The 27,493-nt window shown below is 39.3% G+C and overlaps 1 protein-coding gene across 2 annotated transcripts in view; it reads left to right on the top strand.

Annotated features, from left to right (window-relative positions):
* The window catches only part of tsc22d2 (TSC22 domain family 2), an 87,144-nt gene that overhangs the window by 25,352 nt on the left and 34,299 nt on the right, over window positions 1–27,493 (top strand). Inside the window, exon 2 of one of the 2 annotated variants that reach the window (XM_043702756.1) lies at window positions 12,398–12,469. The exons of the other annotated variant lie outside the window; for it this stretch is intronic. Within the exon in view, the coding sequence (XP_043558691.1) occupies window positions 12,398–12,469 (72 nt within the window). The remainder of the gene's footprint in view (window positions 1–12,397; window positions 12,470–27,493) is intronic. 2 annotated transcript variants of the gene reach the window in all.

Below are 27,493 nucleotides of genomic sequence, written 5' to 3'. Positions count from 1 at the left end.
CATTCTATTTAATTGTGACTCAGTATTCACATCGGCAATAATGTCCTGTTCCTGAGTGAATACTGGCGAAAAGTATTCATTCAGTGTCTCCCCAATCTATTCAGCCTCCACACACAGCTTCCCACTACTATCCTTGACTGGACCTATTCCTACCCTAGTCATTCTTTTATTCCTGACATACCTATAGAAAGCCTTTGGGTTTTCCCTAATCCTACCAACTAAGGACTTTTCATGTCCCCTCCTTGCTGCTCTTAGCTCTCTCTTCAGATCCTTCCTGGCTACCTTATAACTCTCAATCGCCCCAATTGAACCTTCACGCCTCATCTTTACATAGGCCGCCCTCTTCCCTTTAACAAGGGATTCCAATTCCTTATTAAACCACGGCTCCGTCACGCGACCCTTTCCTCCCTGCCTGACAGATACATACTTATCAAGGACACTCAATAGTTGCTCCTTGAATTCTATCAAGTATGTATCCTTACCAATATTTTACACTGGATAAATAATGGCTTCAGTTAACATTTGAATACCACCTCTGCAAGCATTATCCAGGACGTGAAATAAAATAACCTAAGACTGGTGTACATCTTGACCCAGGTTTTATGATCCGAGATGAAGTAATGGTGTATCACCGATCTCAAAGAAAGCCACCACAAAGATCGTGATTTGGAGATGCCGGTGTTGGACTGGGGTGTACAAAGTTTAAATTCACACAACACCAGGTTATAGTCCAACAGGTTTAATTGGAAGCTCTAGCTTTCGGATCATTGCTGACAACCTCCTGATGAAGGAGTAGCGCTCCAAAACTGGTGCTTCCAATTAAATCTGTTGGACTATAACCTGGTGTTGTGATTGTTTTAACTAACCACAAAGATCTAGTAAGTTCTGTGACGTGAATTTCACCTTTCCCGATGTTCACTTCATCGTATATAGTGTTACCAGGTGTCTTAACAAAAATGATGATACACTTAAACAGGCTGAGCAGCCAATCGTATTGAAGAATTCTCAGACAGCAAACCAGGAAGTGAGAAGCAAGTTCTATCAATCACTTTATTCCATCCTCTGAAAAAGTAATAATGGGTAGCATCTACACCTGGAATTGATATCTGGATAACTGCATTAACTGCACATCTGTGGGTGCCAGAAGTTGCCTTCAGTTTCATAGAATAATGACAATGAATGGTGATATTTTTTGCTGTCATTGCAGCCACAACATTTGAGTCTGTGTATTTCACTGACAAACCTCGGTCACTGGTTTATTGTGCAATATTTTCTATTTTTAAGAGACTTTCTGGAGCGAATGAGTTAGAGAGATTTCAAACTAAAGTTCAATACCTCAGGAAACTGAACTTGAATGTTTCAACGATCTATAATATTAAATAATCTTTAAAAAGCAAAGTTAAATAGCAAAGTTAAATGATAAAGGAGCTGTGCTGTGGCACAGTGATTAGTCACTGCTCCCTGACAGCGCCTGGAACCCAAGTTCAATTCCAGCCTCAAGCGAAAGTCCTGTGTGGAGCTTACACAATTTTCCTGTGTCTGCATTGGTTTCAACTGGGTGCTCCGAATTCTTCCCCCAGTCCGAAGATGATATGCAGGTTAGGTGGATTGGCCGTTTGTAGATGCACATTTACAGGGAACTGGATGGGATGCTCTTCAGAGGGTTGGTGCACACTCAATGGGCTGAATGGCCTTTATCTGCACTGTAGGGATTCTATGATGTGTCTCTATAGATGCTGTCAGACTTGGTGTTTTCATCATTTTGCATTCTTTTCTCAGTTTGTTCGAGTCTGTAGTTATTTTCACTTTATGGAGCAGTTAATGTACATCAATGTATTGCAATTATGCGAAATGACTGTGACAAAGAGAGGAAATTATAGTATATATTTATTTTGAATGGTTTCCTGGGGAAGAGGTTTTTTTGCTTTTTTTTTAAACCTCTGTCGAGAATTGACGTTACATTTTTTGACTGATAACAAGGTGTCTAGTTTCCTGTATGCCCTTCAATCCGTGAAACTCTTTTATTTGGTGCATTGTATCAACCAAAATGGCCATATATAGACTTTAAATAGATTTTTTCCTGAGTTCTGTTTTGACTTCTTGCTAAAGCTTCACAGTTTGAACTTGCAGAATAAAATATTTCTGACCGAGTCACATGAGGAAAATGTAACTGACAGTAGTGAAAGCTGCATAAAGAAATGGCATGGCTGTAACGTTTTGAAACTTCTGTTTTGTCTAATAATTACCACAAAGCTTTAGGTCAGTATTGGACATCTGACAAAAATAATGTGGATGCTCCCATGTGTAGTCTGAGAATCTCTTTATAAGGCGTTTGCCTGTTTACAATCCACTGCCTAAATGGTTATGCAGTACAGAGGTGTAACAATATGATCCCCTAATGAGTCAGAATTGATATTGTATCTTGTGTATATATTTCCAATCTTTCTGAACCTGTACTGAAACCCTTGATGTAGTGCTGTCATAGAGATGTACAGCATCGAAACAGACCCTTCAGTCCAACTCGTCCATGCCAACCAGGTATCCTAACCCAATCTAGTCCCACCTGTCAGCACCCGGCCCAAATCCCTCCAAACCCTTCCTATTCATATACCCATCCAAATGCCTTTTAAACTTTGCAATCGTACGAGCCTCCACCACTTCCTCTGGCAGCTCATTCCATACATGTACTACCCTCTGAGTGAAAAGGTTGCCCCTTAGGTCTCTTTTATATCTTTCCCTTCTCACCCTAAACCTATGCTCTCTAATTCTGGACTCCTCCACCCCAGGATAAATAGACTTTGTCAGTTGATCCTATCAATGCCCGTCATGATTTTATAAACTTCTATAAGGTCACCCCTCAGCCTCCGATGTTCCAGGGAAAACAGCCCCAGCCTATTCAAACTCTTCCAAGAGCTCAAATCCTCCAACCCTGGCACCATCCTGTAAATCTTTTCTGAACCCTTTCAAGTTTCACAACATCTTTCCGATAGGAAGGAGACCAGAATTGCACACAATATTCCAACAGTGGCCTAACCAATGTCCTGTACAGCCACAACATGACCTCCCAACTCCTGTACTCAATACTCTAACCAATAAAGGAAAGCATTCCAAACGCCGCCTTCACTATCCTATCTACCTGCGACTCCACTTTCAAGGAGCTGTGAACCTGCACTTCAAGGTCTCTGTTCAGCAACACTCCCTCGGACCTTGCCATTAAGTGTATAAGTCCTGTTAAGATTTGCTTTCCCAAAAATGCAACGCCTCACATTTATCTGAATTAAACTCATCTGCCACTTCTCAGCCCATTGGCCCACCTGGTCCAGATCCTGTTGTAATCTGAGGTAACCCTCTTCGCTGTCCACGTCACCTCCAATTTTGGTGTCATCTGCAAACTTACTAACTGTACCTCTTATGCTCGCATCCAAATCATTTATGTAAACGACAAAAAGCACATCTCAATCAGATCCTCTCTCAGCCTTCTCAACTCAAGCGTATACAAGCCCAGTGGCTCAAATCGTTCAGTGTAAGATAGTCCCGCCATTCCGGGAATTGACCTCGTGAACCTATGCTGCACTCCCTCAATAGCCAGAATGTCTTTCCTCAAATTTGGAGACCAAAATTGTGCACAATATTCCAGGTGTGGTCTCACCAGGCCCTGTACAGCTGCAGAAGGACCTCTTTGCTTCTATATTCAATTCCTCTTGTTATGAAGGCCAGCATGCTATTAGCTTTCTTCACTGCCTGCTGTACCTGCGTCTTGCTTTCATTGACTGATGTACAAGAACACCGAGATCTCGTTGTACTGCCCCTTTACCTAACTTGACTCCATTTAGGTAGTAATCTGCCTTCCTGTTCTTGCCATCAAAGTGGATAACCACGCATTTATCCACATTAAACTGCATCTGCCATGCATCTGTCCACTCACCTAGCCTGTCCAGGTCACCCTGTATTCTTCTAACGTCCTCCTCGCATTTCACCCTGCCACCCAGCTTTGTGTCATCAGCAAATTTGCTGATATTACTTTTAGTGCCTTCATCTATATCAGTAATGTACATTGTAAAAAGCTGCGGTCCCAGCACTGATCCTTGCGGCACACCACTGGTCACCGCCTGCCATTCCGGAACGGAGCCGTTTATCACTACTCTTTGTTTCCTGTCAGCCAACCAATTTATAATCCATGTCAGTATTTGGCCCCTAATACCATGTGCCCTAATTTTGCTCACTAACCTCCTATGTGGGACTTTATCAAAGGCTTTCTGAAAGTCCAGGTATAGTACATCCACTGGATCTCCCTTGTCCACCTTCAGAGCTACATCCTCAAAAAATTCCAGAAGATTAGTCAAACGTGATTTCCCCTTCATAACTCCATGCTGACTCTGACCTATCGTATTGCTGCTATCCAGATGTCACTGGTTGTTAATTATCAATGTTTAGGGCCAAATCTGAAACTTTGAAGATAACTTTGCATTAGGTTAGTCTTGCTTTCAGGAATGGTTCAGGAATTATATTTCCCCCATAAAAGGAGTTAGAGCATATAGATCTCTTAAATCTAGTGTTAATAAATATTGCATATTCCTGTAAGGCAAAAAGAGGTGGTCAAGAGCATCTGAGATTGTACTTAGTTGAGATGTCAAGCTAGATTTGACATTCCATTTATTCATCCTGCGTTGACTGAACAGATTGATCAGTTTGTCGTCTTTACTTGATGAAGTAATCACATCCAATATGTTGGATGGTTTTAATGTCATTTTTGTTTTGAAGAGAGAATTACAGAGAGAAATAAGCAGGATCAGTTTCCATTTTGGAAATGGGATTGAAGCAGAAAAAGATTAGGAAAAGGATTGGGGAGTGGGCACTCGGAAGATAGGCAGTGGCGTTTCAGGGGTGTGGGAAGGAGTTGCAGGGGGTGTATCTCAACCACTGCTTTGTATTCATGGTCTAGATTTTTAGTGTTCAGGGGACAATTTCAAAGTTTGGTAAAGTTGGAAGTAATTTGAAAGGAGAAGCTAATGACTGACTTCACTAGGTCAGGGACTGGCAAGGAGACACATGGCAGGTAAAATTTAACACAGAGAAATGTGTAATTGTATATTTTGATGGAAGGAATGAAGAGAAGTAATGTGCAAGACTCCATCTCCTGGATCATTAACAGGGAAATGAGCACCTGAGGTTCAGCTGTTGCAAACAGGGCATTTAATTTAATCACCACGAATGAGAGGTACTCCGTTCTGACAGTATCTGTGGGGAGAGAGAGCAACAGTTAATATTTCTTTAGTTCAGTTCTGAAGAAGAGTCAATGCAGACTCAATGTTAACTTTGGGTCGCTCTCCACAGATGCTGCCAGACCTGGGTTTCTCTAGCATTCTGTTTGTTTCAGATTTCCAGCGTCCATCATATTTTGTGTTATTCATTTTAATCACTTTGTTGATGAAACATGGCCAAGGTAAATATATGCTCATGAGTTAATAAAACTACCTTTTGGAATATATGAACAACGCCCTGATTTGGATCTATCCCTCCAGACAGTGGTGAGAGAATCCATGTGATAAGGTATTTGTGTGTTCATAGTGCATGGGTTTTAGTGGACGAGCATCAGCAGCTGTGATGGAAAATTTGCTTGTGACTTCTTTTGCACCTTTTCCCTACCCCTCTCCCATCCATTTATTTAAGGTTATGTTTTGTTTGCTTTTCCTACAATCAGCCAAGAACTTTTCTTTATCCATAGCAGCATTTCCAGAAAAAGAGGAAATTTGAGTTGAGAACCAAAGTCTTACAGTTGGATAAGCCATCCAAGTACAGACTGAAAACTTATTTTGCCCTTATTTTAACTTTATCCTGGACTATCATTTAGCCATACTTAACGACCTCTAGTCTGTAATTTGTATTTTTGCAAAAGTATGCGCGTGCATGGGTTGCAAGATGTCAGGATATATGTTAATGCTTTTTTTAAAATCTGGGTCAGTTTATCCCATATTTGTTAAACTCAGGAAAACGTCTGACTAGTTGTTTATATTTAGCAAGTTACCTGCTTAACTACACAAAGTAAAATGGCAAGTGTTTCCTTTTTAAATTTGAAATGAGTAGGAAAAGAAGGGAGCCATCCAAAGTTGCCTTATCTGTACATGCAGAGTACATTTCTAAAATGGGTGAACCAAAGGACCATATGAAATAGGAACAGTAGATAGGCCATTTGGCCCCTTGAGCCAGCTCCACCATACAGTAGGATCATGGCTGATCTGATACTCCTCAGGTTTACTTTCTTGCATTTCCCCCATGAACCTGAGGATATATGAAACACCTTTGGAAGTGCAGGGCAGGTTGAGGAAACATTTCGTAAGTTCATGGATTCATGTGTTTTATAAATAGTGGCATGGAAGCTGTGGTGACCCTTTATAAAATACTTGTTCAGCCTTACCTGGTCTGTTGTGGTGAATTCTGAGCATCACCCTTTGGGGTAAGGATAATTGAAGATTTTACAGAGGATTCAGGAAAGTTATGAGACTGGGTCCAAGGATGTGGGACTTGGCTTGTGGAAAGAAGCTGGGATTGTTTAGATGGAGAAACAAAAAGTTGAGAGGAGCTTTGACAGAGGTGTTCAAAATTGAGAGGCCTGGATAGAATAGGTAGAACCTGTTCCCATTGGTTGAGCACTAGAGGATAACTATTTAAGGTGATTTGTAAAGGAAGCAACATGACAAGATGGAAAACAACTTAAGCAGCAAGTGGTTAGAATCTGGAATGTCTGTCTGACAGAATAGTGGAGGCAGCTTGAATCTTCTGTTCCAAAAGAAAATTAGATAATTTTCTGAAGAGGAAAAGAATGCATAATTACTGGGAAAGGGCAATTGTGTGGGATCAGCTGAGTTGCTCTGGCAACAAGGGCAGTCTGAACAAGGGCCTAATTGCTGTTATTCTGCTATGTTTCTATGATTGTGTGTTGTAGTACATCTTAATGAATGTGGTTGGAAAGTGTGTGTATTAGGTTATAACTTCTGTGTACCCGCCTCAACTAATGCAGTTTATCACTATTCATAGGCTTGTTTTACCAAGTGTTCAGTAGGTCTGCACTCCGATTCAAGGCATAGATAGCAAGTAATACCAATATCCAGTCTGCATCACAAAGGGATGCTGCTGTTGAAACCACACTACCCTCCCCATGTTACATTATTGTGCAAGAGGATATCAGTTTGACACTTGACCCTTGAGAGAGATTAACTCCACTGAATCTAATAAAGGTACCTTGTGTCTGACCTGAATCTTGTTTACAGGAAAAAGAGTAATTACTGCAATTAGCTGCTTTGAAATCAATATTGTGAACGGGGAGAAGAGTGTAAATCTTTTGAGTTAATTTGCTTCAGATAATGTGTAATAAAATGGTCTGGTTGTAAGTTTGCTCGCTGAGCTGGTAGATCTGTTGTCGATGTTTTGTCACCTTGCCAGGTAACATCATCAGTGAGCCTCCGATGAAGCGCTGGTGTTCTGTCCCACTTACTATTTGTGACTTGGTCTGATGTGGTAGATGAAATCACTTCCAGTTCTTTTTCGGAGAGGTTGGTAAATTTGGTCCAAATCGATATGTTTGTTAACGGAGTTCCAGTCTGAATACTAGGCCTGTAGGAATTCCCGTGCGTGTCTTTGTTTAGCCCATCCCAGGATGGATCTATTGTCCCAGTCAAACTGGTGTCCCTCTTCGTCTGTGTGTATGAATACTAGTGATAGTTGGTCATGTCTTTTGGCGGCTCGTTGTCCAAATATCCTGCAAGGCCTGCAATAAACACTACACTGGACAGACGAGCAGGAAACTAGCCACCAGGATACATGAGCATCAACTAGCCACCAAAAGACATGACCAACTATCACTCGTATCCATACATACAGACGAAGAGGGGCACCAATTTGACTGGGCAATGCATCTGTCCTGAGACAGGCTAAACAAAGGCATGCACGGGAATTCCTAGAGGCCTGGCATTCAGGCCGGAACTCCATTAACAAACATCGATTTGGACTGAATTTACCAGCCCCTCAGAAAAAGAATTGGAAGTGATATCACCAACCACAACAGATCAAGATAGATAAATAGCAAGCGGGACAGAACACCAGCGTTTCATCGGAGGCTCACTGATGATGTTACCTAGCAAGGTGATGAAATGTCTGAGGACAGATCTACCAGCTCAGTGAGCAAACTTGCAACTTGAGCTACAAATCTTCTCCAAAATCATAATAAAATGGTGCTTAAGTTTCCAAATGCAGTAGACTTTTCAGTTGATTCAGGATCTGCCACAAAAGCAGTACATATGACCATTTTAAAAATTATCATGGGTTAAACAACTTAGATTAGGTTTTGTTATAACTGTACAGCTGTTCCCTTCAACTACCCATGACCGTAAACAATTAGAAGCCGAGGAGTGCAGCAAGGTCTTGTTGTCTTTCAGTTTTTGCACTGGTTGGTAGTTGTCACAAGAGTTTTTATTTCCTCTTGTAAAATTTTTTTTCATTTGGTTGATGGCAAGAATAATTTCTATTTGTTTCCTTTGAGAAGCATTGTATGAGATTTGCCTTTCAAGAATGAATCGCAAAGATGTGTCCTATGTGGTAACGGAAATGTAATTGTGTACAATTACGTTGGTCGGCGAGTATTCAGGAATGTCCTGGTGAACTCCTTTGCAGTTGCATAACTCATCGGTTTGCTTATCGAAAGATCAGATATGAATGTAACTTATTCCTGTTATGATAGGTGCTAGCTGCCACCATATTAGAATGGTAAAATAACCTCAACTGAAAGCAAATTCTGACTAATCAGTCAAAACATTTTTAACTACTTTTGATGGCAGTACTGAATTTAAGCCTTGATTCCTTATGCATTGAAGTGCTTTGATGCAAGCACATTTTTTTTCTTTAGTTTTGTGGGTTGTGGACACTTCTGGCAAGGCTAGTATTTGTTGCCCATCCCTAATTAAAGAGAGTAGTTTAGGGCATTTCAAAGAGCAGTTAAGAGTCAGCCGTGTGCAGGCCAGATTTCATCTGTGAAAGGATATAAACTTAGTATGTCAGTGATGGTTGTTTTCATGGTCACCACCACTAGTTTTCAATTTATTGAATGAATTTAAATTCCACCAGCAGAAATGGTGGAACTTGAATCCCTTTCCCCAGAGCAATAACCTGATCCACTGAATTGTTTGCAGTGATATGACTACTCGATAAGGGATGCTCTCCAGGCACTTTTAGCGGTACTTTTTCTCAATAAACTTTGGATGACCGTCTTGTAGAAGACCACTGGTATTCACAATGAAACACCTGTCACCAAGAGTTGTTAATCCATTCTTATGTGGCACAGCTCTATCACTGATATTGTCACTTCATGACCTAATCTTAATGAGAAATGTGAAAACAACTTAATTGCTGCTGTTTATTTGAAAGGGCAGCTAGAAAATCTGACCTCAGTAAAGATCATCACATGGGATAGGGTGGTTTGGGATTAAATTTATTTTTGCTAGCTAAACTGTAAATGTTTTGAAGGAAAAATGGGATGGCATGAAAGAGGAAGGACACCTTGGTAGCCATGATGTGAAGATGGCAAACTAATTTAACCACAAATGTTTAGCTGTTCCCTGGTTTTGGTGAAAAGCAGCTCATTTTGTATAATTTATTTCTCATGAGTGCTTTTTATGTTAAAATAATTTGAATTGCCCAATAATTTAGAATCAAGCAATATTAGTTAAGGAACTGGATTTATCAATCTTAACAGCGTTTTGGTACACCCACCTCCCAAGGACTGGAGCGATTCAAGAAAGGGCCTTACCAACGTCTCCTCAGGGGCAAATGAATGTTAGCCTGGGCGGTGTAAATGAATATAAAGGGGGACTATTTGAAATTAACTGGCTTTGAATTGAAAGCAGACTGAGGCGATGTATGGAATCATGGTGTAGAGCGTAAATTACAGTGAAAATCTAATGTAGTTTGACTTGATACTATGCATCAGTGGCCTTGGGAAGAAAGGCAGAAGGGGGAAAAAGCTTTTTGGCAATGTATCGTGCCCAAGTCATGGTTAGCTTTGGGAATTACTGGGTGAGGAATGCTGATTAATGTATCCAGGTAACTGAACCAGTGGTGGCACATATAATTTCATGCCTTTCATTTGCTGTCTCAGCTAAACTGTGCTTTCTGAACATGTAGTCCAAGTTTTCCAGTTTTGGTCCTGAAGAATTCTTTCTGGAAAAGAACTGATCTATATAATTTGAATGATTTGCTGCTAATGTGCATCATCTGATTTGAATAAGCAATCACTGCTTATTAAGGACAATAGTAATGCCTATGGTGGCTAAAATTAAACTGAAAAATAATCTTTGGATAGAATTACTAGTTTGCATTGATTTTCAGAAGGTCAGATCGGCCTTTATCATTCAGCTTCCGTTTCACTTTCTTCACCGGGAACTTTATACCGTATTTTGCCTTTTGAACAATTTAACATAATTCAGTAATTGCTTACCCTAATCTGCAACAGGCGAATATTTGTGACTTTCAGGTAGTAAATGGCTTGGCTGTTGAAGGGGTGGAATCAAGAACTCTGGCTATGCATGTACATCTAATACATTACTGAAATCTGGTGTTTTATTGAAAAAAGATGATTTCAAAAATCATCCCAATGATTTACCATCCCTTTATTACTTAGTGACATTGTATATGGTAATGATATTGTTATGCTGATTAAAAATGAAGTTCGTTAGTGGAGCAAGGTTTGTTTAATCAAATCTAAAAGATACTGAAGTTGTCCTAAAATGATCAATGCATTTGTTAAGTTGAGATAGCTTGAATGGACAGCCTTTCCTTTCTGACGGGAAATTTCTTAAGTCAGTCGATGGAAATTTTCATGTACAATAAGATCGGGATCCTATTTGGTTCATGTGAGCAATACTTTGGTTGGCCTTTTCTTTACAATTTTAGATTTAAATTTTGATTTGATAAGCAAATATTAAGTTTTGAAAGTTATAGGAACTAAGTAATGGTAGCTGAGTGTAGATAACTGCAGGTAACTGGTATAATACCAAAAATCATCTTGCAACATAATCATTATTTATTGATAAAATTTACCATAATGCTTGATACTGTTCTAAGATTTTGGCACTAGATTGAGATAATATCTGGTCTCCATGTATAGAATCCCCAGACACACAACTTGTCAGATGCTAAACTGGATGTTTGAGACTTCTTCGACACAGCTTTGTTATTGGGGGTCATAGCATTATATGGATCACATGAAGCAAACTAATAATGTTAAAATTATGCTACAGCTATTACATTTTCATTAAGCAAGGACAAAGAAAATTTGAAGCATGATCTATTTCCCAAAAGCAGAAGTCCTGTAGCTTCATGTGGAGCCAAAGTGACCTAATGACAACAATAACTTCCCGTTTTCAAACCTTTAGCTCAGTTTTTTTGATGCGTGTAGGTCACCATTTCCTTATTGGTGGGGACAGGGCTTAACTGTTGAGGTAAATCCCTTCTGCAAGACTAATTTATTTAAATCTGGGCTGTAACATTACCATTGATTGCTGCTTTAGAAAATTCTATGGCATAAGTTGTCTTGAAATGAACTTGGTTGTTTTCCATAATTCTGGTTGTGTATGTAAGGAAGGTTGCAATTGTGTATGATTTCATTTATGCCAGTCCTTTTTTTTATGCTTCCATTTTTTTTAGTTTGGAGACCATTGTGAAATGTAGAAGACTGTGAGGTGTCCAGTTGTAAAGGATGATTCACTTATGTCCTGTAACACATGGGTAGGATGTGCCAAGATATGTTATGTTAAAAGATGACTTTGAATCATGCCAGTCACAAATCTTCAGATTTGGCTCCAACACTCGCTAAAAGGTTGCATCTGTTGTTCTCTCAAGTAATACAATAGAACAGCAACTGGTTGTTTATAGATGTTTTCTAATTGACCTGTTAAGAGATATTATTACACACCTCTGGAGCAGACAGGACTTAACATGGGCCTCTTGGTCCAGAGGCAGGGGCACCAACACTGCTTTTCTTAGTTGTACGCAAATGTTTGATGCAATGAATTAAGAATTTTTCTCAAATGCATGTGAAAGCAATTGCTACAGACATTTGTGACATGAATTACTGTTGAAATGCTGTTTGGCATAATGTTCTGGTAACCTATTACTAAAATAGCTTAACATTTGGGTAACGGTCTGATCTAGAATTTAATAATGACTTCTCAGTGCTCCCACCCTCCTCTCCCAATCATTTGTTCTGTCATATCCTAGTAATACTTTCTACTCTGTCAAATATGCTATTCAGTTTAATTCTGGGTAAAATTTATCTGATCTATATTCTGATTACTTTTGTTTTATTTACTGTTCTTTTGTTTCCATCTTTGATTCTTGAAACATACAGGAATCCATCTGCTGCTTTCTACCGAGCTTTCCCTGTAGACAAGTCTCGGGATGCAAAGAACCTCTACGATAGGTATGACTGTACGTGAAAATGCATACAGGCAATAGTATGCATGTGTTTGCTTTGCACTGTTCTGGTTTCTCGTCAACCACTTAGCTGCAAGAATAAGTGCAGTAGGACCCACACATGCAGTCATTTCAAATTTCGCCAGGGCACTGGCATTACAGCAAGGACTCTCAAAATATTATCAGAAGTTACTCGAAACTTTTGTCTTGTCTAGTCAGACTTTCAAGCAAAGTTACTTCCAACTGGATGGGAGCAAAGAGGAGAAAACATGCACCCAGTTCTCTACCTCTCTAGAGGTTACAAGTTTGAGGTTTTGATATTGGGACACACTTTATAAAATCAGTGTTACAAGTTTTTAAAATTCATTCTAGGATTATATACTTTGCAGGTTAAGCCAGTGTTTATTGCTCAATTCTAATCGCCCAGGCAGTAGTTAAGAGTCAACTATATTGGATCTGCAGTCATGTGTAGGCCAGACTGGGTAAAAGAGCATTAGCAAATCAAATGTGTTTTGATGACAATTGACAGTGGCTACATGGTCACCATTAGGCTAGCTTTTTAAAACCGTATTTTTTTTAAAATTATATTTCACCATATGCCATATTAGGAACATTAGCCTGAGGTTCTTGGTTACTAGCCTAGTGACATTAGCATAACATCACCCCCTCCAGTTTAATGATGGATCACTTTGTAAAGGTTAAGAGGTGCAGCTTTCATTTCCATTTGTTCAGTTGCCAAGAAGGTGTGTGAGCATGCTAGAATTTTTTTTCTCTTTTAGGGAAAGGTTTCTCCCTTAAGAGCCCATTTAAAGGTTTGTAGTTCAGTTGAAACATTTAGCAGAAATATGTATTATTTTTTAATGGTTCACTGAATTGTTATTGCTGGCAATCTGTTGAAAAGTGTCATACGCATCTCAAGTAAGAACTTTAATATTAATGTTGAACTTTGAAGGGGAAATCATTAAAAAAAATACATTTTATTACACAGTCTAGGGAGACATTCAATACCTGCTGATTGTAATAGGTATTGTTTACTTGCTACAGCTCAATTGGCTGGATGGCTGGTTTCCGTTGCTGGCTGAGGTCACCATTAAGGCCCCTCCTCCTCAGCCTCTCCCCTCATTGAAAATGACCTGTCCTGTTAAACTACTGCCAGACTTCACACTCTGAGAGAGCAGCTGTGTGGTCTTCCGTACTGTGATGATTGTACTTGTTGTGTGATGGAGCAATGATGTTGCTGCTCTGTGCTGTAGTCTCTGTTAGCATTGATTTGTGCAGTAGGAAGTGATAAATTTGTAATTTAAAAAAAAAAGATTGGCGAGAAACATTCTTAATGAGTGTTATTTTCACATTAGCTAATCTGTCATTTGAGGTGGCCGTTGAAAAGCTGCATTACTAATTCTTACATTGTAGCTTCCTTCTCTTGCTTTGTTCAGCCTCAAAGCTACACCATAAGAAATAACTGAGTGTGCCTCTGCAAATGTTGCTTTTTTCACTGCCTGGTAATGCTTTTAGTGGGGCACAGAATAGTGCATACACTTCAAATGCTACTAGAAATCTGCTGCAACACTGTTCCATCTTATTTTCTAAAGTCAGCACCATCTGGCAAGTCTTTTAAAGGTCACATTTTTGAAAATATTGTTTGGCTTAAGCTATTTGACATTGTCCTTTTAAGCAGATCATGTGCAGTGTACTTGCGTATTTACATCTTTTTCCTTCTTCTACGTATAACTTGTGATTTGAAAATGGTAGCTCCAAACTATTTTATAAATGCAGTTACAGTAAATGAACCTGTCCTGATCTATTTTCCCAAGATCTACTGCAGGATTGAGGAATTTTCATCAATCATCACTTTTCTTTTTATGCAAACATGGAAACCAGAAGAAGTGAACTGTCAGATCTGAAGAATGGGTACTGCAGTTAAGTGTGTGATCAGAGTCCTCTAATAGTGGACAGAAACAAGAACTCAGCAACTTTGTTGGTTATGATTGGAGTAGCCACGTGAGTTGTCGAAAGAGTGTAATACAACTACCAATTTTAAAGAGGAGCAGTAGAACATGTGTTCCATGAATAATTATCCAGTTATCACTTCTTTAGATGACAAAATGACAATTTCCATTTCTATGGTATGTTTTAATGTGAGAAGGCGCATCCTGTTCAATAGGGAAAATTGTTCATTGTTACTTTAAAAGATTCTTAAACATAATGAATTATTTGGATGAGGGTAGTTGTGATCGGTTTGAAAATTCCTTTGCTGAGAGTTATTGTGTGGAGACATGGTTTGTCATTGCTGATTTTGAATGCCAATATTGCTGGTTAGATTAGATTCCCTACAGTGAGGAAACAGACCCTTTGGCCTGCTTCAATAATTTCCAAATTCTGGGTTTTATAATGTCTATTAATATCCATCTTCCATTATATAATAACTATGCCATTGGAAGTTTACTTTCTAGATCATTGAATGTTTTGTTGACTAACTGATTATTTTAATAAACCTTAACTGTCTTGGTTAAATGAGGATGTGGTATCTTCCCAGCTAATCTAAAATTTCCATGTAAGAAAGTTGTTTAATTGCAATTTTAGCAATCTTATTATACTGCATGTGATGCCCCTGTGAGGGGAATGCTGCACTTTACAGTTAAAAAGAAAATCCACCAGGGACAACTAACTAGTTAAGAAACAGCATAAAACTAAAAGAAAGGGCTTAGAAAAATACAGAAAACAGCACAGATCCTGCTGAATGGGAAAGATACAAAGACCACCAAAGGACAATGAGGTGGGGATCAGGTCAATTGTGTAATCTTTAAAATGTCACAAACAGATACAGAAAATAATTAAGAAAACTGATGAAATGCTGGCCTTTATATCTAGAGAATTGGAGTACAACAATTCAGACATTTTGCTGTAGTTATATGAAACCCTGGTTAGATCCTACTTAGAGTATTCTGAGTATATCTGCGTAATGCACTTCAACCAGGATGTGTTGGCCTGAGGGGGTGGGAGGCGGAGGTAGTGGAGTTACAATATAGTTTTGCACGAGTGATGCCTGGACTTCAGGAATTACGTTATGAGGAGACCCTATACAAATTACAGCTGTTTTCTCTAGAATTTGGAAGGTTAAAGGGTCATCTGATCAAAGTCTTCAAGATATTAACAGGAAAACACAAGTTTGACAAATAAACTATTTCCAGTGGTTGAAGATTCAAGAACTAGAACATTTTCTAAAAATTAGGCCCAGACCATTCAGGAGAGAAGTTAAGAAGGACTTCTCTACAGACAGGATGGTAGAGGTTTGTTCCTGTTTCACGAACAGTAATAGGTGCTAGGACAGTTGTTAGTTTAAATCTTTTGTTAAGCAAAGTTAAGGGATATAATCCAAAGGCAGGTTTATGGGGTTAGGCCATAGATCAGCTAAATTCATATTGAATGGTGGAACAAGTTTGAGCTGAGTGGCTTCCTGCTGATGCCAGTATAAACCAATAAAAACAGTTTTTGCTGTGAACAAGCAATCTAGTGTCGTGTTTTACTAGATGTGTCCACCTAAACTCCACTTGAGATCTTATTGTTAAAACTGAGTTTAGTCACTTTCACTCTTACTTAATTTCACTGGCTTTACTACTTTATTGATGAAGGAGTAGGGAATGGTCAAGAACTTAAAAAGGAGGAAATCTAAAAGTCTTCTGATAAATCACAGATTTAAAAAAAAACACAATGTGAAATGGGGCAGCATAAGACTCATGGATGCTTGCTTATCAGTAAATTTGATAACTTCTAAAAGTAGTGCTTGCTTGCTTTTTTTTAGGTTAGATTACTTGCAGTGTGGAAACACTCTTTGAAGCCACACTCTTTACTTGGCAGTGTTTAACAATGTTAAAGTTTTAAACTGTAAAATGAGGTGGAGCTAAAATAGCAACTCAAAAATATAGGCGTAGTCACTTTGGTAGTTCACCTTTTGCGTTTTGGGAAGCTAGTAACTGAAATAAACTTTGTATTACTTTTAATCTTTATTTCTTTCTCGTGTGTACACCTAGTCACATGAGGCCTTTCACTACAATTCTTACTTGTAAGACCTGTTTACCGATAATGGAATGTTGTCATTCATTACAAGAGGAATGGAATATAAGGGTAGGGAAATTTTTTTTATTGCCACTGTACAGAGCATTGGTAAGTCCATACCTGGAGGATTGTATACAGTCTTGGTCACCTTATTTAAGAAAGGGTAAAGTTGTAGGTTGGAAGCATGTCGGAGAAGGTTTACTTGACCCTACCTATCACAGTTAGCTTATTTTATGAAGAAACCTTGAACAGGTTTTATCTTACCCATTGGAGTTTGGAGGAAGAAGAAATTATCTTATTGAAGTGTACAAAATTCTGAGGGAGCTGACTGTACTCCATATGTGGTCTTACCAGTGTCTTGTATAACTGAAAAGCATAACCCTCTGCTTTTGTATTCAATTCACCTTGCAATAAATGATTATATTCTATTAGCTTTTCTAATTGTTGTACCTTCATACTTGTGTTTTGCAATCGTTCACTCGGTCACCCAAATTGGACTGCAGTCTCTCACCATTTACATGGTGTGGTTTTTTAAAATTCTTCCTACCAAATGGGCAGTTTGGCATATTTCCACATTATACTCCGTTTGTAGGTTACTTGCCCAATCATTTAAACTGTCTGTATCTCTTTGAAGCCTCCTTAAGTCCTCTTCACAACTTGCCTTAAAACTCAGGAGAATAAATGTTGATGTTTTGAAAGGAGGTCTTAGAAAACATAAAGGTGGATAAATCTCAGTACCTGATCAGGTGTATCCCAGGACATTATGGGAAGTTAAGGAGGAAATTGGGAGGCTCCTAGCTTAAATATTTGTATCATTTTAAACACAAGCGAAGTACTGAAGGATTGGAGAGTGGCTAATGTGCAATTGTTTAAAAAAGATTGTAAGGAGAAGCCTGGAAACTGTAGACCTGTGGGTCTGACATCAGTGGTGGGTATGTTATTGGAGGTGATTCTTAAAGGTAGGATTAACATGCATCTGGAGAGGCAAGGATTAATTGGGGATAGTCAGAATGATTGATTTTGTGCGAGGAAAATCATGTCTGTCAAACTTCATTGAATTTTTTAATGAATTAATCAAAAAGATTGAAGGCAAAGCTGTAAATATTTGGACTTTAGTAAAGCCTTTGACAAGTTTCTGCATGGTAGACTAATTAGTAAATTTAGATCACATGGGGTTTAGGGTAAGCCTGCCAATTAGATACAAAATTGGCTTTATAGTAGGAGACTGGATGATGGTAAAGGGTTATTTTTCAGACTGGAGGCCTGTGACCAGCAGTGTTCCACAGGGATCGATACTGGTTCCACTTTTGTTTGTCATTTATATAAATGATTTGGATGAGAATATAGATGGCATGGTTAGTAAATTTTCAAATGATGCCAAAATTGGTGGTACAGTGGACAGTGAAGGTGGTTAGCTAAGATTACAAAGAGATCTTGATCAATTGGATCAATGGTCTGAGTGGCAGATGAGTTTAATTTGGATAAATGTGAGATATTGCATTTTGGTAGTACAAGCAAGAACAGCGCTTGTACAGTTAATAGTAGGGCCCTGGGTACTGTTGTATAACAGAGAGACCTAGGGGTTCAGGTACATAATTCTTTGAACTTTGTGTCAGAGTGGTTATGAAGGGTTTAAGCATGCTTGCCTTCATTGCTCAGACCTTTGAGTATAGAAGTTAAGAGGTCTTGTTGAGGTTGTACAGGACATTCATGAGGCCTTTTCTGGAATAGTGTGTCCAATTCTGGTTGCCCTGTTATAGGAAGGACATTGTTAAAGTGGAGAGGTTTCAGTAAAGATTTACCAGGATGTTGCTAGGAATGGAGGGTTTGAATTATAAGGAGAGGCCGGATAGGCTGGAATTTCTTTTCTGCTGAAGCATAGGAGGGTGAGGGGTTAACTTAGAGTTTTGTTTCAATCATGAGGGGCATAGATAAGGTAAATGACAAGGGTCTTTTCCCTAGGGTGGGGGGCAGGTGTTCAAAACTAAGGGGCATATTTTTAAGGTGAGGCGCGAAACATTTAAAAAGGATATTAATGGGGGCAACATTTTTTAACATTATGGTTCATATGGAATGAACTTCCAGAGAAAGGGCTGGATGTAGGTACACTTAACATTTAAATGACATTTGGATAAACTCATGAATAGGAATGATTTGGAGGGATATAGGCCAATTGCAGGCAGATGGCACTAGTTTAGTTTGGGACTGGTTGACCCAAGGAGTCTGTTTCCCTGCAGTATGACTCCATAAGTAGGAACTGGAATAAGCATTCAGCCCCTCGAATCTGATCCATAATTCAATAGGATTGTGGCTGATCTGACATTCCTCATGTTCACTTTTCTATCTTTTCCCTATAACTCTTGATTTCCCTACTTCATGAATTAATCTATCTCAGCCTTAAATATGCAGAAGAAGTCTGTCCCTGAAACACTCAGATGAGGTGTTCCAAAGAGATACAGTTCTCTGAGAAAATAAGTTCCTACTTTTCTTAGCCTTAAATCGGCACCTCTTTTTTTTTGAGACTGTGCACTCTGGTCCTAGATTGTCCCATGTGGGGAAATCAACCTCAGCATTTACCCTGTCAAGCCCCTTAAGAATCCTGAATTTCAGTGAGATGATCTCTCATTCTTCTAAATTCCAATGAGTAGAATCGCAACCTGTCTTCGTTCATAAGACAATGCCTCCGTACTAAGGATTGTCCCGAGTGAACCTTCTCTGAACTGCCTGCAATGAAATAACATCCTTCCTATAATTTACTACTTTTTGTATCTTCTGCAAATTTGACAGCTTTACAGTCTGTTTTTGAAACAGTCATTCGTATAAGTTGTAAACAGTTGAGTACCATCACTGATCCCTTTGGGAAGATGTACTAAGTATGTGCCAATCAGCAAAAGACCCATTTATGTCTATCTCCACTTCCTGTTAACCTATCAATCTTCATGTCAATACATGGAGAGACAATATAGACTCAATGGTACATCTTTGAGGGGAGTACAAGAGCCAAGGGACCTTGGGGTTTATTTACATAACACTCTGAAGGTGGCCCAGCAAGTGAAGCATGTTCAGGTTTATAGGATAGTTTGGTTTATACATAAAAGCAAGGAAGTGACGTTACACCTCTACAAATCATTAATCAGACCACATTTGGAGTATTGTGTTTAGTTCTGGTGCCTTATTTAAAGGAGGATTTTAAAGCCCTGGAGAGTGCATAAAGGAGATTTATTTGAATGATATTAGGAATGAGGGGTTTTGGATACAAAGAAAGATTAGAGAAATGGGGCTGATTCTCATTGGAGCAGAGAGGATTAAAAAGGTGACCTCATCGAGTGATGAATTTCGAGGGATTGGGACGAGCTGGGTAGCTCTTTTAGGAGCCAGTACAGATATGATGGGTTGAATGGCCTCTTGTACTGTAACATTCTATGATTCTAATACATTTCCTCTGAACCATAGGCATTTATGTTCAATGATCTTTGTGGCATTTTATCAAAAGCGTTCTGGAAATATAAATGCAGTACATTCCCAGTTACTCTACCTTTTGAGGTACTTCCTCAAAAAACCTCCAATAAATTGGTGAGACAAAATTTTCCTTTTACAAAACCATGTTGATCGATCTGATTACTTTGAACTTATCCAAATGTCCTAACAAACCTTTTACATTAGCTAAAAACATATTCCCTATGACTTATATTAAACTAAATGCCGTGTTCTTTCCTACTTTCTGTCTCTTCTTTCTGCATAATTACATTTGTTATCATTCGATTTAAAGGGCACTTCGCTAAATGTAGGAGTTTTGGAAAATTAAACCAATGCATTAACTTTTAGCTTCCACTCTTTTTAAGATCCCAGGATTAAATTCGTTAGGATCTGGGCATTCGTCAGCTGCAGTGCTGACAATGTACTCTCTTACATACTCTAGTGATGGTAATTTTTCAGAGATTTCCTGTTTTTTTTTTAAACTGCTTCAGGCTTATTACTTATATTTTCAACAGTAAAAATGGATACAAAATATGTGTTCAATTCATTTGCCATCTCTCTTTTTTTTGTCAATTCTCCAGACTCAGTTTCTCTAGGTCCAGTGCTCTTTTTAAAATTAAATTTGAAGGGCTGTTTGTCCTTCATAAAGATGTAATTGTATAGAATATGCAGATCAGAATCAGACAATTCAACCCATGCAAAGATTCACACTCTATTGAACCCACTGCCATCTTTCTCCCCTTTCACGCAAATGCATTTACTGGTCTCAGACATTCCCTATGGAAATCAGTTCCACACTGTCTACCTCTGGTCATAGATTCATAGAAATGTACAGCACAGAAACAGACCCTTTGGTCCAACTCGTTCATGGCATTCAGATATCATAATCTAATCTAAGTCCATTTGCCAGCACTTGGTCCATTTCCCTCTAAACCCTTCCTATTCATATACTCATCCACATGCTTTATAACTGCTGTAATTGGACCAGCCGCCTCCATTTCGTCTGGTAGCTCATTCCATACATGCACGACACTCTGCATGAAAAAGTTGCCTCTTTAGGTTCCTGTTATATCTTTCCCCTCTCGCCCTGAACCTATGCTGTCCAGGTCCTAGACTTCCCCCACCCCAGGGAAAAGACCTTTGTCTATTTATCCTATCCATGCCCCTCATGATTTTGTAAACCTCTATAAGGTCACCCCTTAGCCTCTGATACTCCAGGGAAAACAATTCAGCCTCTCCCTATAACTCAAATCCTCCAAACCTGGCACCATCTTTGTAAATTCTTTCTGAACCCTTTCAAGTTTCGCAAAATCATTTTGAAGGAAGGAGACCAGAATTGCATGGAATATTCCAAAAGTTGCCTCCCCAGTGTCCTGTACAGCTGCAACATGACCTCCCAACTCCTACACTGTGCTCTGACCAATAAAGGAAAGTATGCCAAATGCCTCCTTCACTATTCTATCTATCTGTGATGCCACTTTCAAGGAACTATGAAGCTGCACTCAAAGGTCTCTTTGTTCAGCAACACTCCCTAGGACTTTACCATTGAGTGTATCTGTCCTACTTTGACTTGCATTTTCAAAATGTAACACCTCGCATTTATCTCAATTAAACTCTCATCTGCCACTCCTCAGCCCTTTGGCTCATCTGATTAAGATGCTGTTTTAATCAGAGGTAACCTTCTTCACTGTCCATTGCACCTCCAAATTTGGTGCTATCTACAAACTTAGTAAGTATACTTATGTTCACATCCAGATCATTTATATAATTGAAGAAGCGTAGTGGACTCAGCACCGATCATTGTGGCATATCATTGGTCACAGGCCTCCAGTCTGAAAAGCAACCTTGCACCGCCACTTTGTCGTCTACCTTTGAGCCAGTTCTGTATTCAAATGGCTAGTTCTCCCTGTATTCTATGCGATCTAACTTTGCTAACTAGCCTCCCATGAGGAATCTTTTCGAACACCTTACTGAAGTCCATATAGATCACGTCTACCGCTCCGACCTTATCAATCCTCTTTGTTACTTCATAAAACTCAAACAAGTTCGTGAAACCTGATTGCCCCCACACAAAGCCATTTTGACTATCGCTAATCAGTCCTTACCTTTCCAAATACATGTATATCCTGTCCCTCAGGATTCGCTCCAACAATATACCCACCACCGATGTCAGGCTTGACTGGCCTATAGTTTCCTGGCTTTTCTTTACCATCTTTCTTAAATCGTGGCACCATGTTAGCCACCCTCCAGTCTTCCAGCACCTCACCTGTCACTATCAATAATCCAAATGTCGCAGCAAGGGGCCCAGCAATCGTTTCCCTAACTTCCCACAGAGTTCTAGGGTACACCTCTGGGGATTTATCCACTTGTATGCGTTTCAAGACATCCAGCACCACCACGCCTGTAATATGGACATGTCACCGTCTGTTTTTCCCATATTTTATATCTTCCATGTCCTCTCCACAGTAAACACTGATGCAAAATACTCCTTTAGTATCTTGCCCATCTCCTGCGGTTCCACACACACTGTCTTGCTGTTCGTTGAGCGGTCCTATTCTGTCCCAAGTTACCCTTTTGTCCTTAATGTATTTATAGAATCCCTTAACCCTATTTGCCAAATCCATCTCATGTCCCCTTTTTTGTCCTCCTGATTTCTCTCAAGTATACTCCTACTGCCTTTATACTCTTCTAAGGGTTCACTCAATCTATCCTGCCTATACCTGACATATGCTTCCTTCTTTTTCTTAACCAAGCCCTCAATTTATTTAGTCGTCCAGCATTCCCTATACCTACCAGACTTTCCTTTCACCCTAACAGGATTATTATTTCTCCAGACTTTTGTTATCTAATTTCCAAAGGCTTCCCATTTTCCAGCCATCCCTTTATCTGCAAACATCTGCCACCAACCAGCTTTTGAAAGATCTTGCCTAATACCTTCAAAATTAGCCTTTCTCCAATTTAGAACTTCAACTTTTAGATCTGGTCTATCCCTTTCCATCACCAGACTTTCCTTTCACCCTAGAATTATGGTCACTGGCCCCAAAGTGCTTCCCCACTGACACCTCAAGTCACCTGCCCTGCCTTATTTCCCAAGAGTAGGTCAAGCTTTGCACATTTTCACAGGTACATCCACATATTGAATCAGAAAATTATCTTGTACACACTTAACAAATTCCTCTTCATCTAGTCATAGAGATGTACAGCACGGAAACAGACCCTTTGGTCCAACTTGTCTGGCAGCTCGTTCCATGCACGTACCACCCTCTGCATGAAAAAGTTGCCCTGTAGGTCTCTCTTATATCTTTCCCCTCTCACCCGAAGCCTATGCCCTCTAGTTCTGGATTCCCCCAACCCAGGGAAAAGACCTTGTCTATTTATCCTATCCATGCCCTTCATATCTAAACTCCTAACACTATAACAATCCCAGTCTATTCGCAAAATTAAAATCCCCTACCATAACCATCTTGTCCTTTCAGATAACTGAAATCTCCTTACAAATTTTGTTTCTCAATTTTCCACCAACCATTAGGGGGTCTATAATGCGACCCCAATAAGGTGATCATCCCTTTCTTATTTCTCAGTTTCACCCAAAATCTTCCCTGCATATATTCCCAGGAATATCCTCCCTAAGTACAGTAGTAATACTATCCCATGTCAAAAACGCCACTCCCCCCATCTTCTATCACACCCCCTTTCTATCCTTCCTAAATTCTCTAATTGTTATTATTAATAACTATCTTATGCTAATGCCCTTTAGTTTTGTTCTTCTCTACCAGTGGAAACATTCCATGTTTGTTCTAATCACAACCTCTTATAATCTTAAAGACCTCTTTTTGGTCTCATGTTAGTCTTTATCCACAAAGAAAAATGCCTACCTGTCCATTGTTTGCTTATGGGATTAACCTCGCATTTTCAGTAGTATCATGCAAATCGTTTTTGCCTTGGTGTCTTTGAATTCTTTTCAAAATATGACAACCAGAGATGTATGTAATTCTCCAAATGTGATCTGATTGAGATTTGATTCACATGACAAGGGTATCTGAAGGGTTGGAGGGTTTGAGCTATAGGGAGAGGCTGGATAGGCTGGGGCTATTTTCTCTATTTATGGATAGGGTAAATAGGCAAGGTCTTTTCTCTGGAGTGGGGGGAGTCCAGAACTAGAGGGCATAGATCTAAGGTGAAAAGGGAAAGATTTAGAAGGGATCTAAGGGGCAAGGTTTTCATGCAAAGGGTGGTGCGTTTATGGAATAAGCTGCAAGGGGAAGTAGTGGAGGCTGGTCCAATTACAAAATTTAAAAAGCGTCTGGGTGGAAATATGAATAGGAACGGTTTAGAGGGATATTGTCCATATGCTGGCAAAAGGGACTAGATTAATTTAGGAAATTTGATCAACATGGACGTGTTGGACCGAAGGCTCTGTTTCATGCTGTACATCTGACTCTGACCATTCTCAGTTTATGAACGTTGGCTGATCTTTGGTTTCTTTCTTGGGTGAAGAGGGTCTGACTAAATTTTGGTTATTAATTGTAAATCATTAAGAACATTTTTAATAACTTTTATTCTTTCTTTTGCTGTACCTTTAAAGTTGCACCACCTGATTAAGTAACAGAGTAAATAGACAGGATGGTTCTGCATCTGAAAAGACCAACAAGAACAAGTCAGAGAACAAAGCAACGCTGAAGAATTAAACTGCATTTGTTTCAATGCAAGGAGTCTTGCAGATCATGCTGATGAACTCGGCATGTTTGAGAAAATGGGTTTGGGACAACGTAGCTATTACAGAAACCTAGCTGAGGGATGGACAGCTCAGCGTTCCGGGTTTCAGATGCTATCGGATAGATAAGGAGGCAAAAATGGAGGGGTATAAACAGTGACTGCAGATGCTGGAAACCAGAGTCTAGATTAGAGTGGTGCTGGAGAAGCACAGCAGTTCAGGCAGCATCCGAGGAGCAGTAAAATTGACGTTTCGGGCAAAAGCCCTTCATCAGGAATCCCTCAAGGGCTTTTGCCCAAAACGTCGATTTTACTGCTCCTCGGATGCTGCCTGAACTGCTGTGCTTTTCCAGCACCATTCTAATCCAAAAATGGAGGGGGCATGGTGTTTTTCACTAAGTACAACTTTGCTGTTGTAACTGGGGAAGATATTTCTGAAAAATCCTCCAGTAAATAAAAGTTGAAATTAGAAATAAAGGAATTATCACTTTGGGATTGTCCTATATGCACCCCCAATAGTCAGAAGGAAATTGAGGAACAAATATGTGGAGAGATCTCTGATGTAACAATAATAAGGTTGTAATATTAGGTGATTTTAATTTTCTAAACATTGACTTGAACTATCATAAGTTCAAAGTTTGGATAGTGAAGGAATTGTTAAATGTGTTAAGAAAATTTTCTTCAATATATAAATGTTCCTGCTAGAGAAGGAGCAAATCTTGACCACCTCCTGGCTAATAAGGCAGTGCAAGTGACTGAAGTGATATTGGGGGAGCACTTTGGGTCTAGTGATCATAACTCTCTTTTTAAAATAGTTATGGAAAAGAATAAGCCTTCCATAAAAGCTAGTTTTTAATTGGAGTTAGGCAAATTTTAAGGGTATGAAGCAAGAGCTTTCAAAAGTTCATTGGAGTAGATTCTTTGTTGGTAAAGGAACGTCTGGTAGGTGGGAAGCTTTCAAAAGTGTGAAAATGAGTTCAGAGTCATTCGGGCTTATGCCCGAAACGTCACTTTCCTCATTCCTGAAGAAGGGCTTATGCCCGAAACATCGATTCTCCTGTTCCTTGGATGCTGCCTGACCTGCTGCGCTTTTCCAGCAACACATTTTCAGCTCTGATCTCCAGCATCTGCAGCCCTCACTTTCTCCTCAGAGTCATTATATTCCTGTGAGAGTGAAGGTAAGGCCAGTAGGAACAGGGAACAATGGATGAATGAAGATATTAAGGTTTTAGTTAGAAATAAAAAGAATCATATTAGATACAGACAACTGAGTTCAAATAAAGCATGTAATGACAATTTTGAGAGAGAGAACAGGAAGGTAAAGAGGGGATTTGAGAAAACCTTTGCAGATAATATATTTGCAGAATCTCTTTGGATTTTCCTTCATCTTAAGAGCAACAGGGCAACTAGAGAGAGAGAGAGAGAGAAAAAGAAAAAGGGTCCTTTAAAGATCAAAGGTGTCGTCTTTTGTTGAACCTCAGGAGATGGGAGTGATATTAAATATTTCATGTCAGTTTTTACTGTAGAGAAAGAAACAGACTATAGAACTCAAGTATTGATGCTTTGCAAACAGTTCATATTACAAAAGAGGAAGTGCTGCAGGTTTTAGAAAATATAAATGTGGATAAATCTCTGGGACTTGATCTAGTGAATCCCAGGATGTTGTGGGAAGTTAGGGAGGAAATTGTGGGGCCCCCTTGTAGAAATATTTGTTTCATCTGGAACTATGGGTGAGGTGTCAGATGACTGGAGAGTGGCTAACAGTCTGCCTTTGTTTCAGAAGGGATGTAAGGAGAAGCCTGGTAACTATAGACAAGAGTGTCTGACTTGGTGGCTGTTACGTTGTTGGAGGTGATTCTGAAATATAGGGTTTATGTGCATTTGGAGAGGCAGGACATGTTTGGGGATAGTCAGCATGTTTTTGTGTGAGGAAAAAGATGTTTCATAAACTTCAGTTTTTTTTGAGGAAGTAACCAAGAAGTTTGGGGGCATAATTTTAAGGTGACAGGAGAAAGATTTAAAAAAGACATGTGGGTAGCTTTTTTTCACGTTTTGTGTTTTTTTATGTGTGGATTGAACTTCCAGAGGAAGTGGTGGGTGCAGGTACAATTACATTTTTTAAAAGACATTTGGATAAGTCCATGAATAAAAATATTTGGAAGGATATGGGCCAAGCGTGGGCAACTCGGACTTGTTTACTTTGGGATTATGGCCGGGATCGACTGAAGGGTCATTTTGCCATGCTGTATGACTCTGACAATGACTATTACTCTGAATGCATAGGCATGCAAATTTCAAGCTTCAGAATATTAAATGCTAAGACAATGTAAGAAAAGAAGCTACTTGTTACAAATTGAATCAGTAAAATTTTGAAGTTAGTGCATCCTACTTTGCCGGTTTGTATCAAAATTTCGATTTTCTTTTTTTTTTGTTCAGCAGAATGGTGCAATTTCAGATGTTACTAATCATGCATGTTAATCTAGTAACCAAATACTTGGTCAGTTTAATGTGAAAGATTTCTTGTCAATAAATGTGCTTGGTGAAAAGGATGTGAGAAAGGGTTATTCAGGCCATTGAGCTTGTCCCCTAAAGTAATTTGGTTTACTTGGCTTTTCATCTTGAACTCCACTTTCAGCTTGGATTTCCCCCATATTAGCTATGCATTCCAAATGTTTACACCCTTTGAGCTGTCCTATTTCCTAAGATTTACATAACATAGAACATTACAGCGCAGTACACTCCCTTCGGCCCTCGATGTTGCGCCGACCTGTCATACCAATCTGAA

This window comes from Chiloscyllium plagiosum, chromosome 13 (assembly GCF_004010195.1).
Source record: "Chiloscyllium plagiosum isolate BGI_BamShark_2017 chromosome 13, ASM401019v2, whole genome shotgun sequence".
Classification (NCBI taxonomy): Eukaryota; Metazoa; Chordata; class Chondrichthyes; order Orectolobiformes; family Hemiscylliidae; genus Chiloscyllium; species Chiloscyllium plagiosum.
Note: the sequence above shows the minus strand (reverse complement) of the source record. Positions and strands in the feature narration are given on the sequence as shown.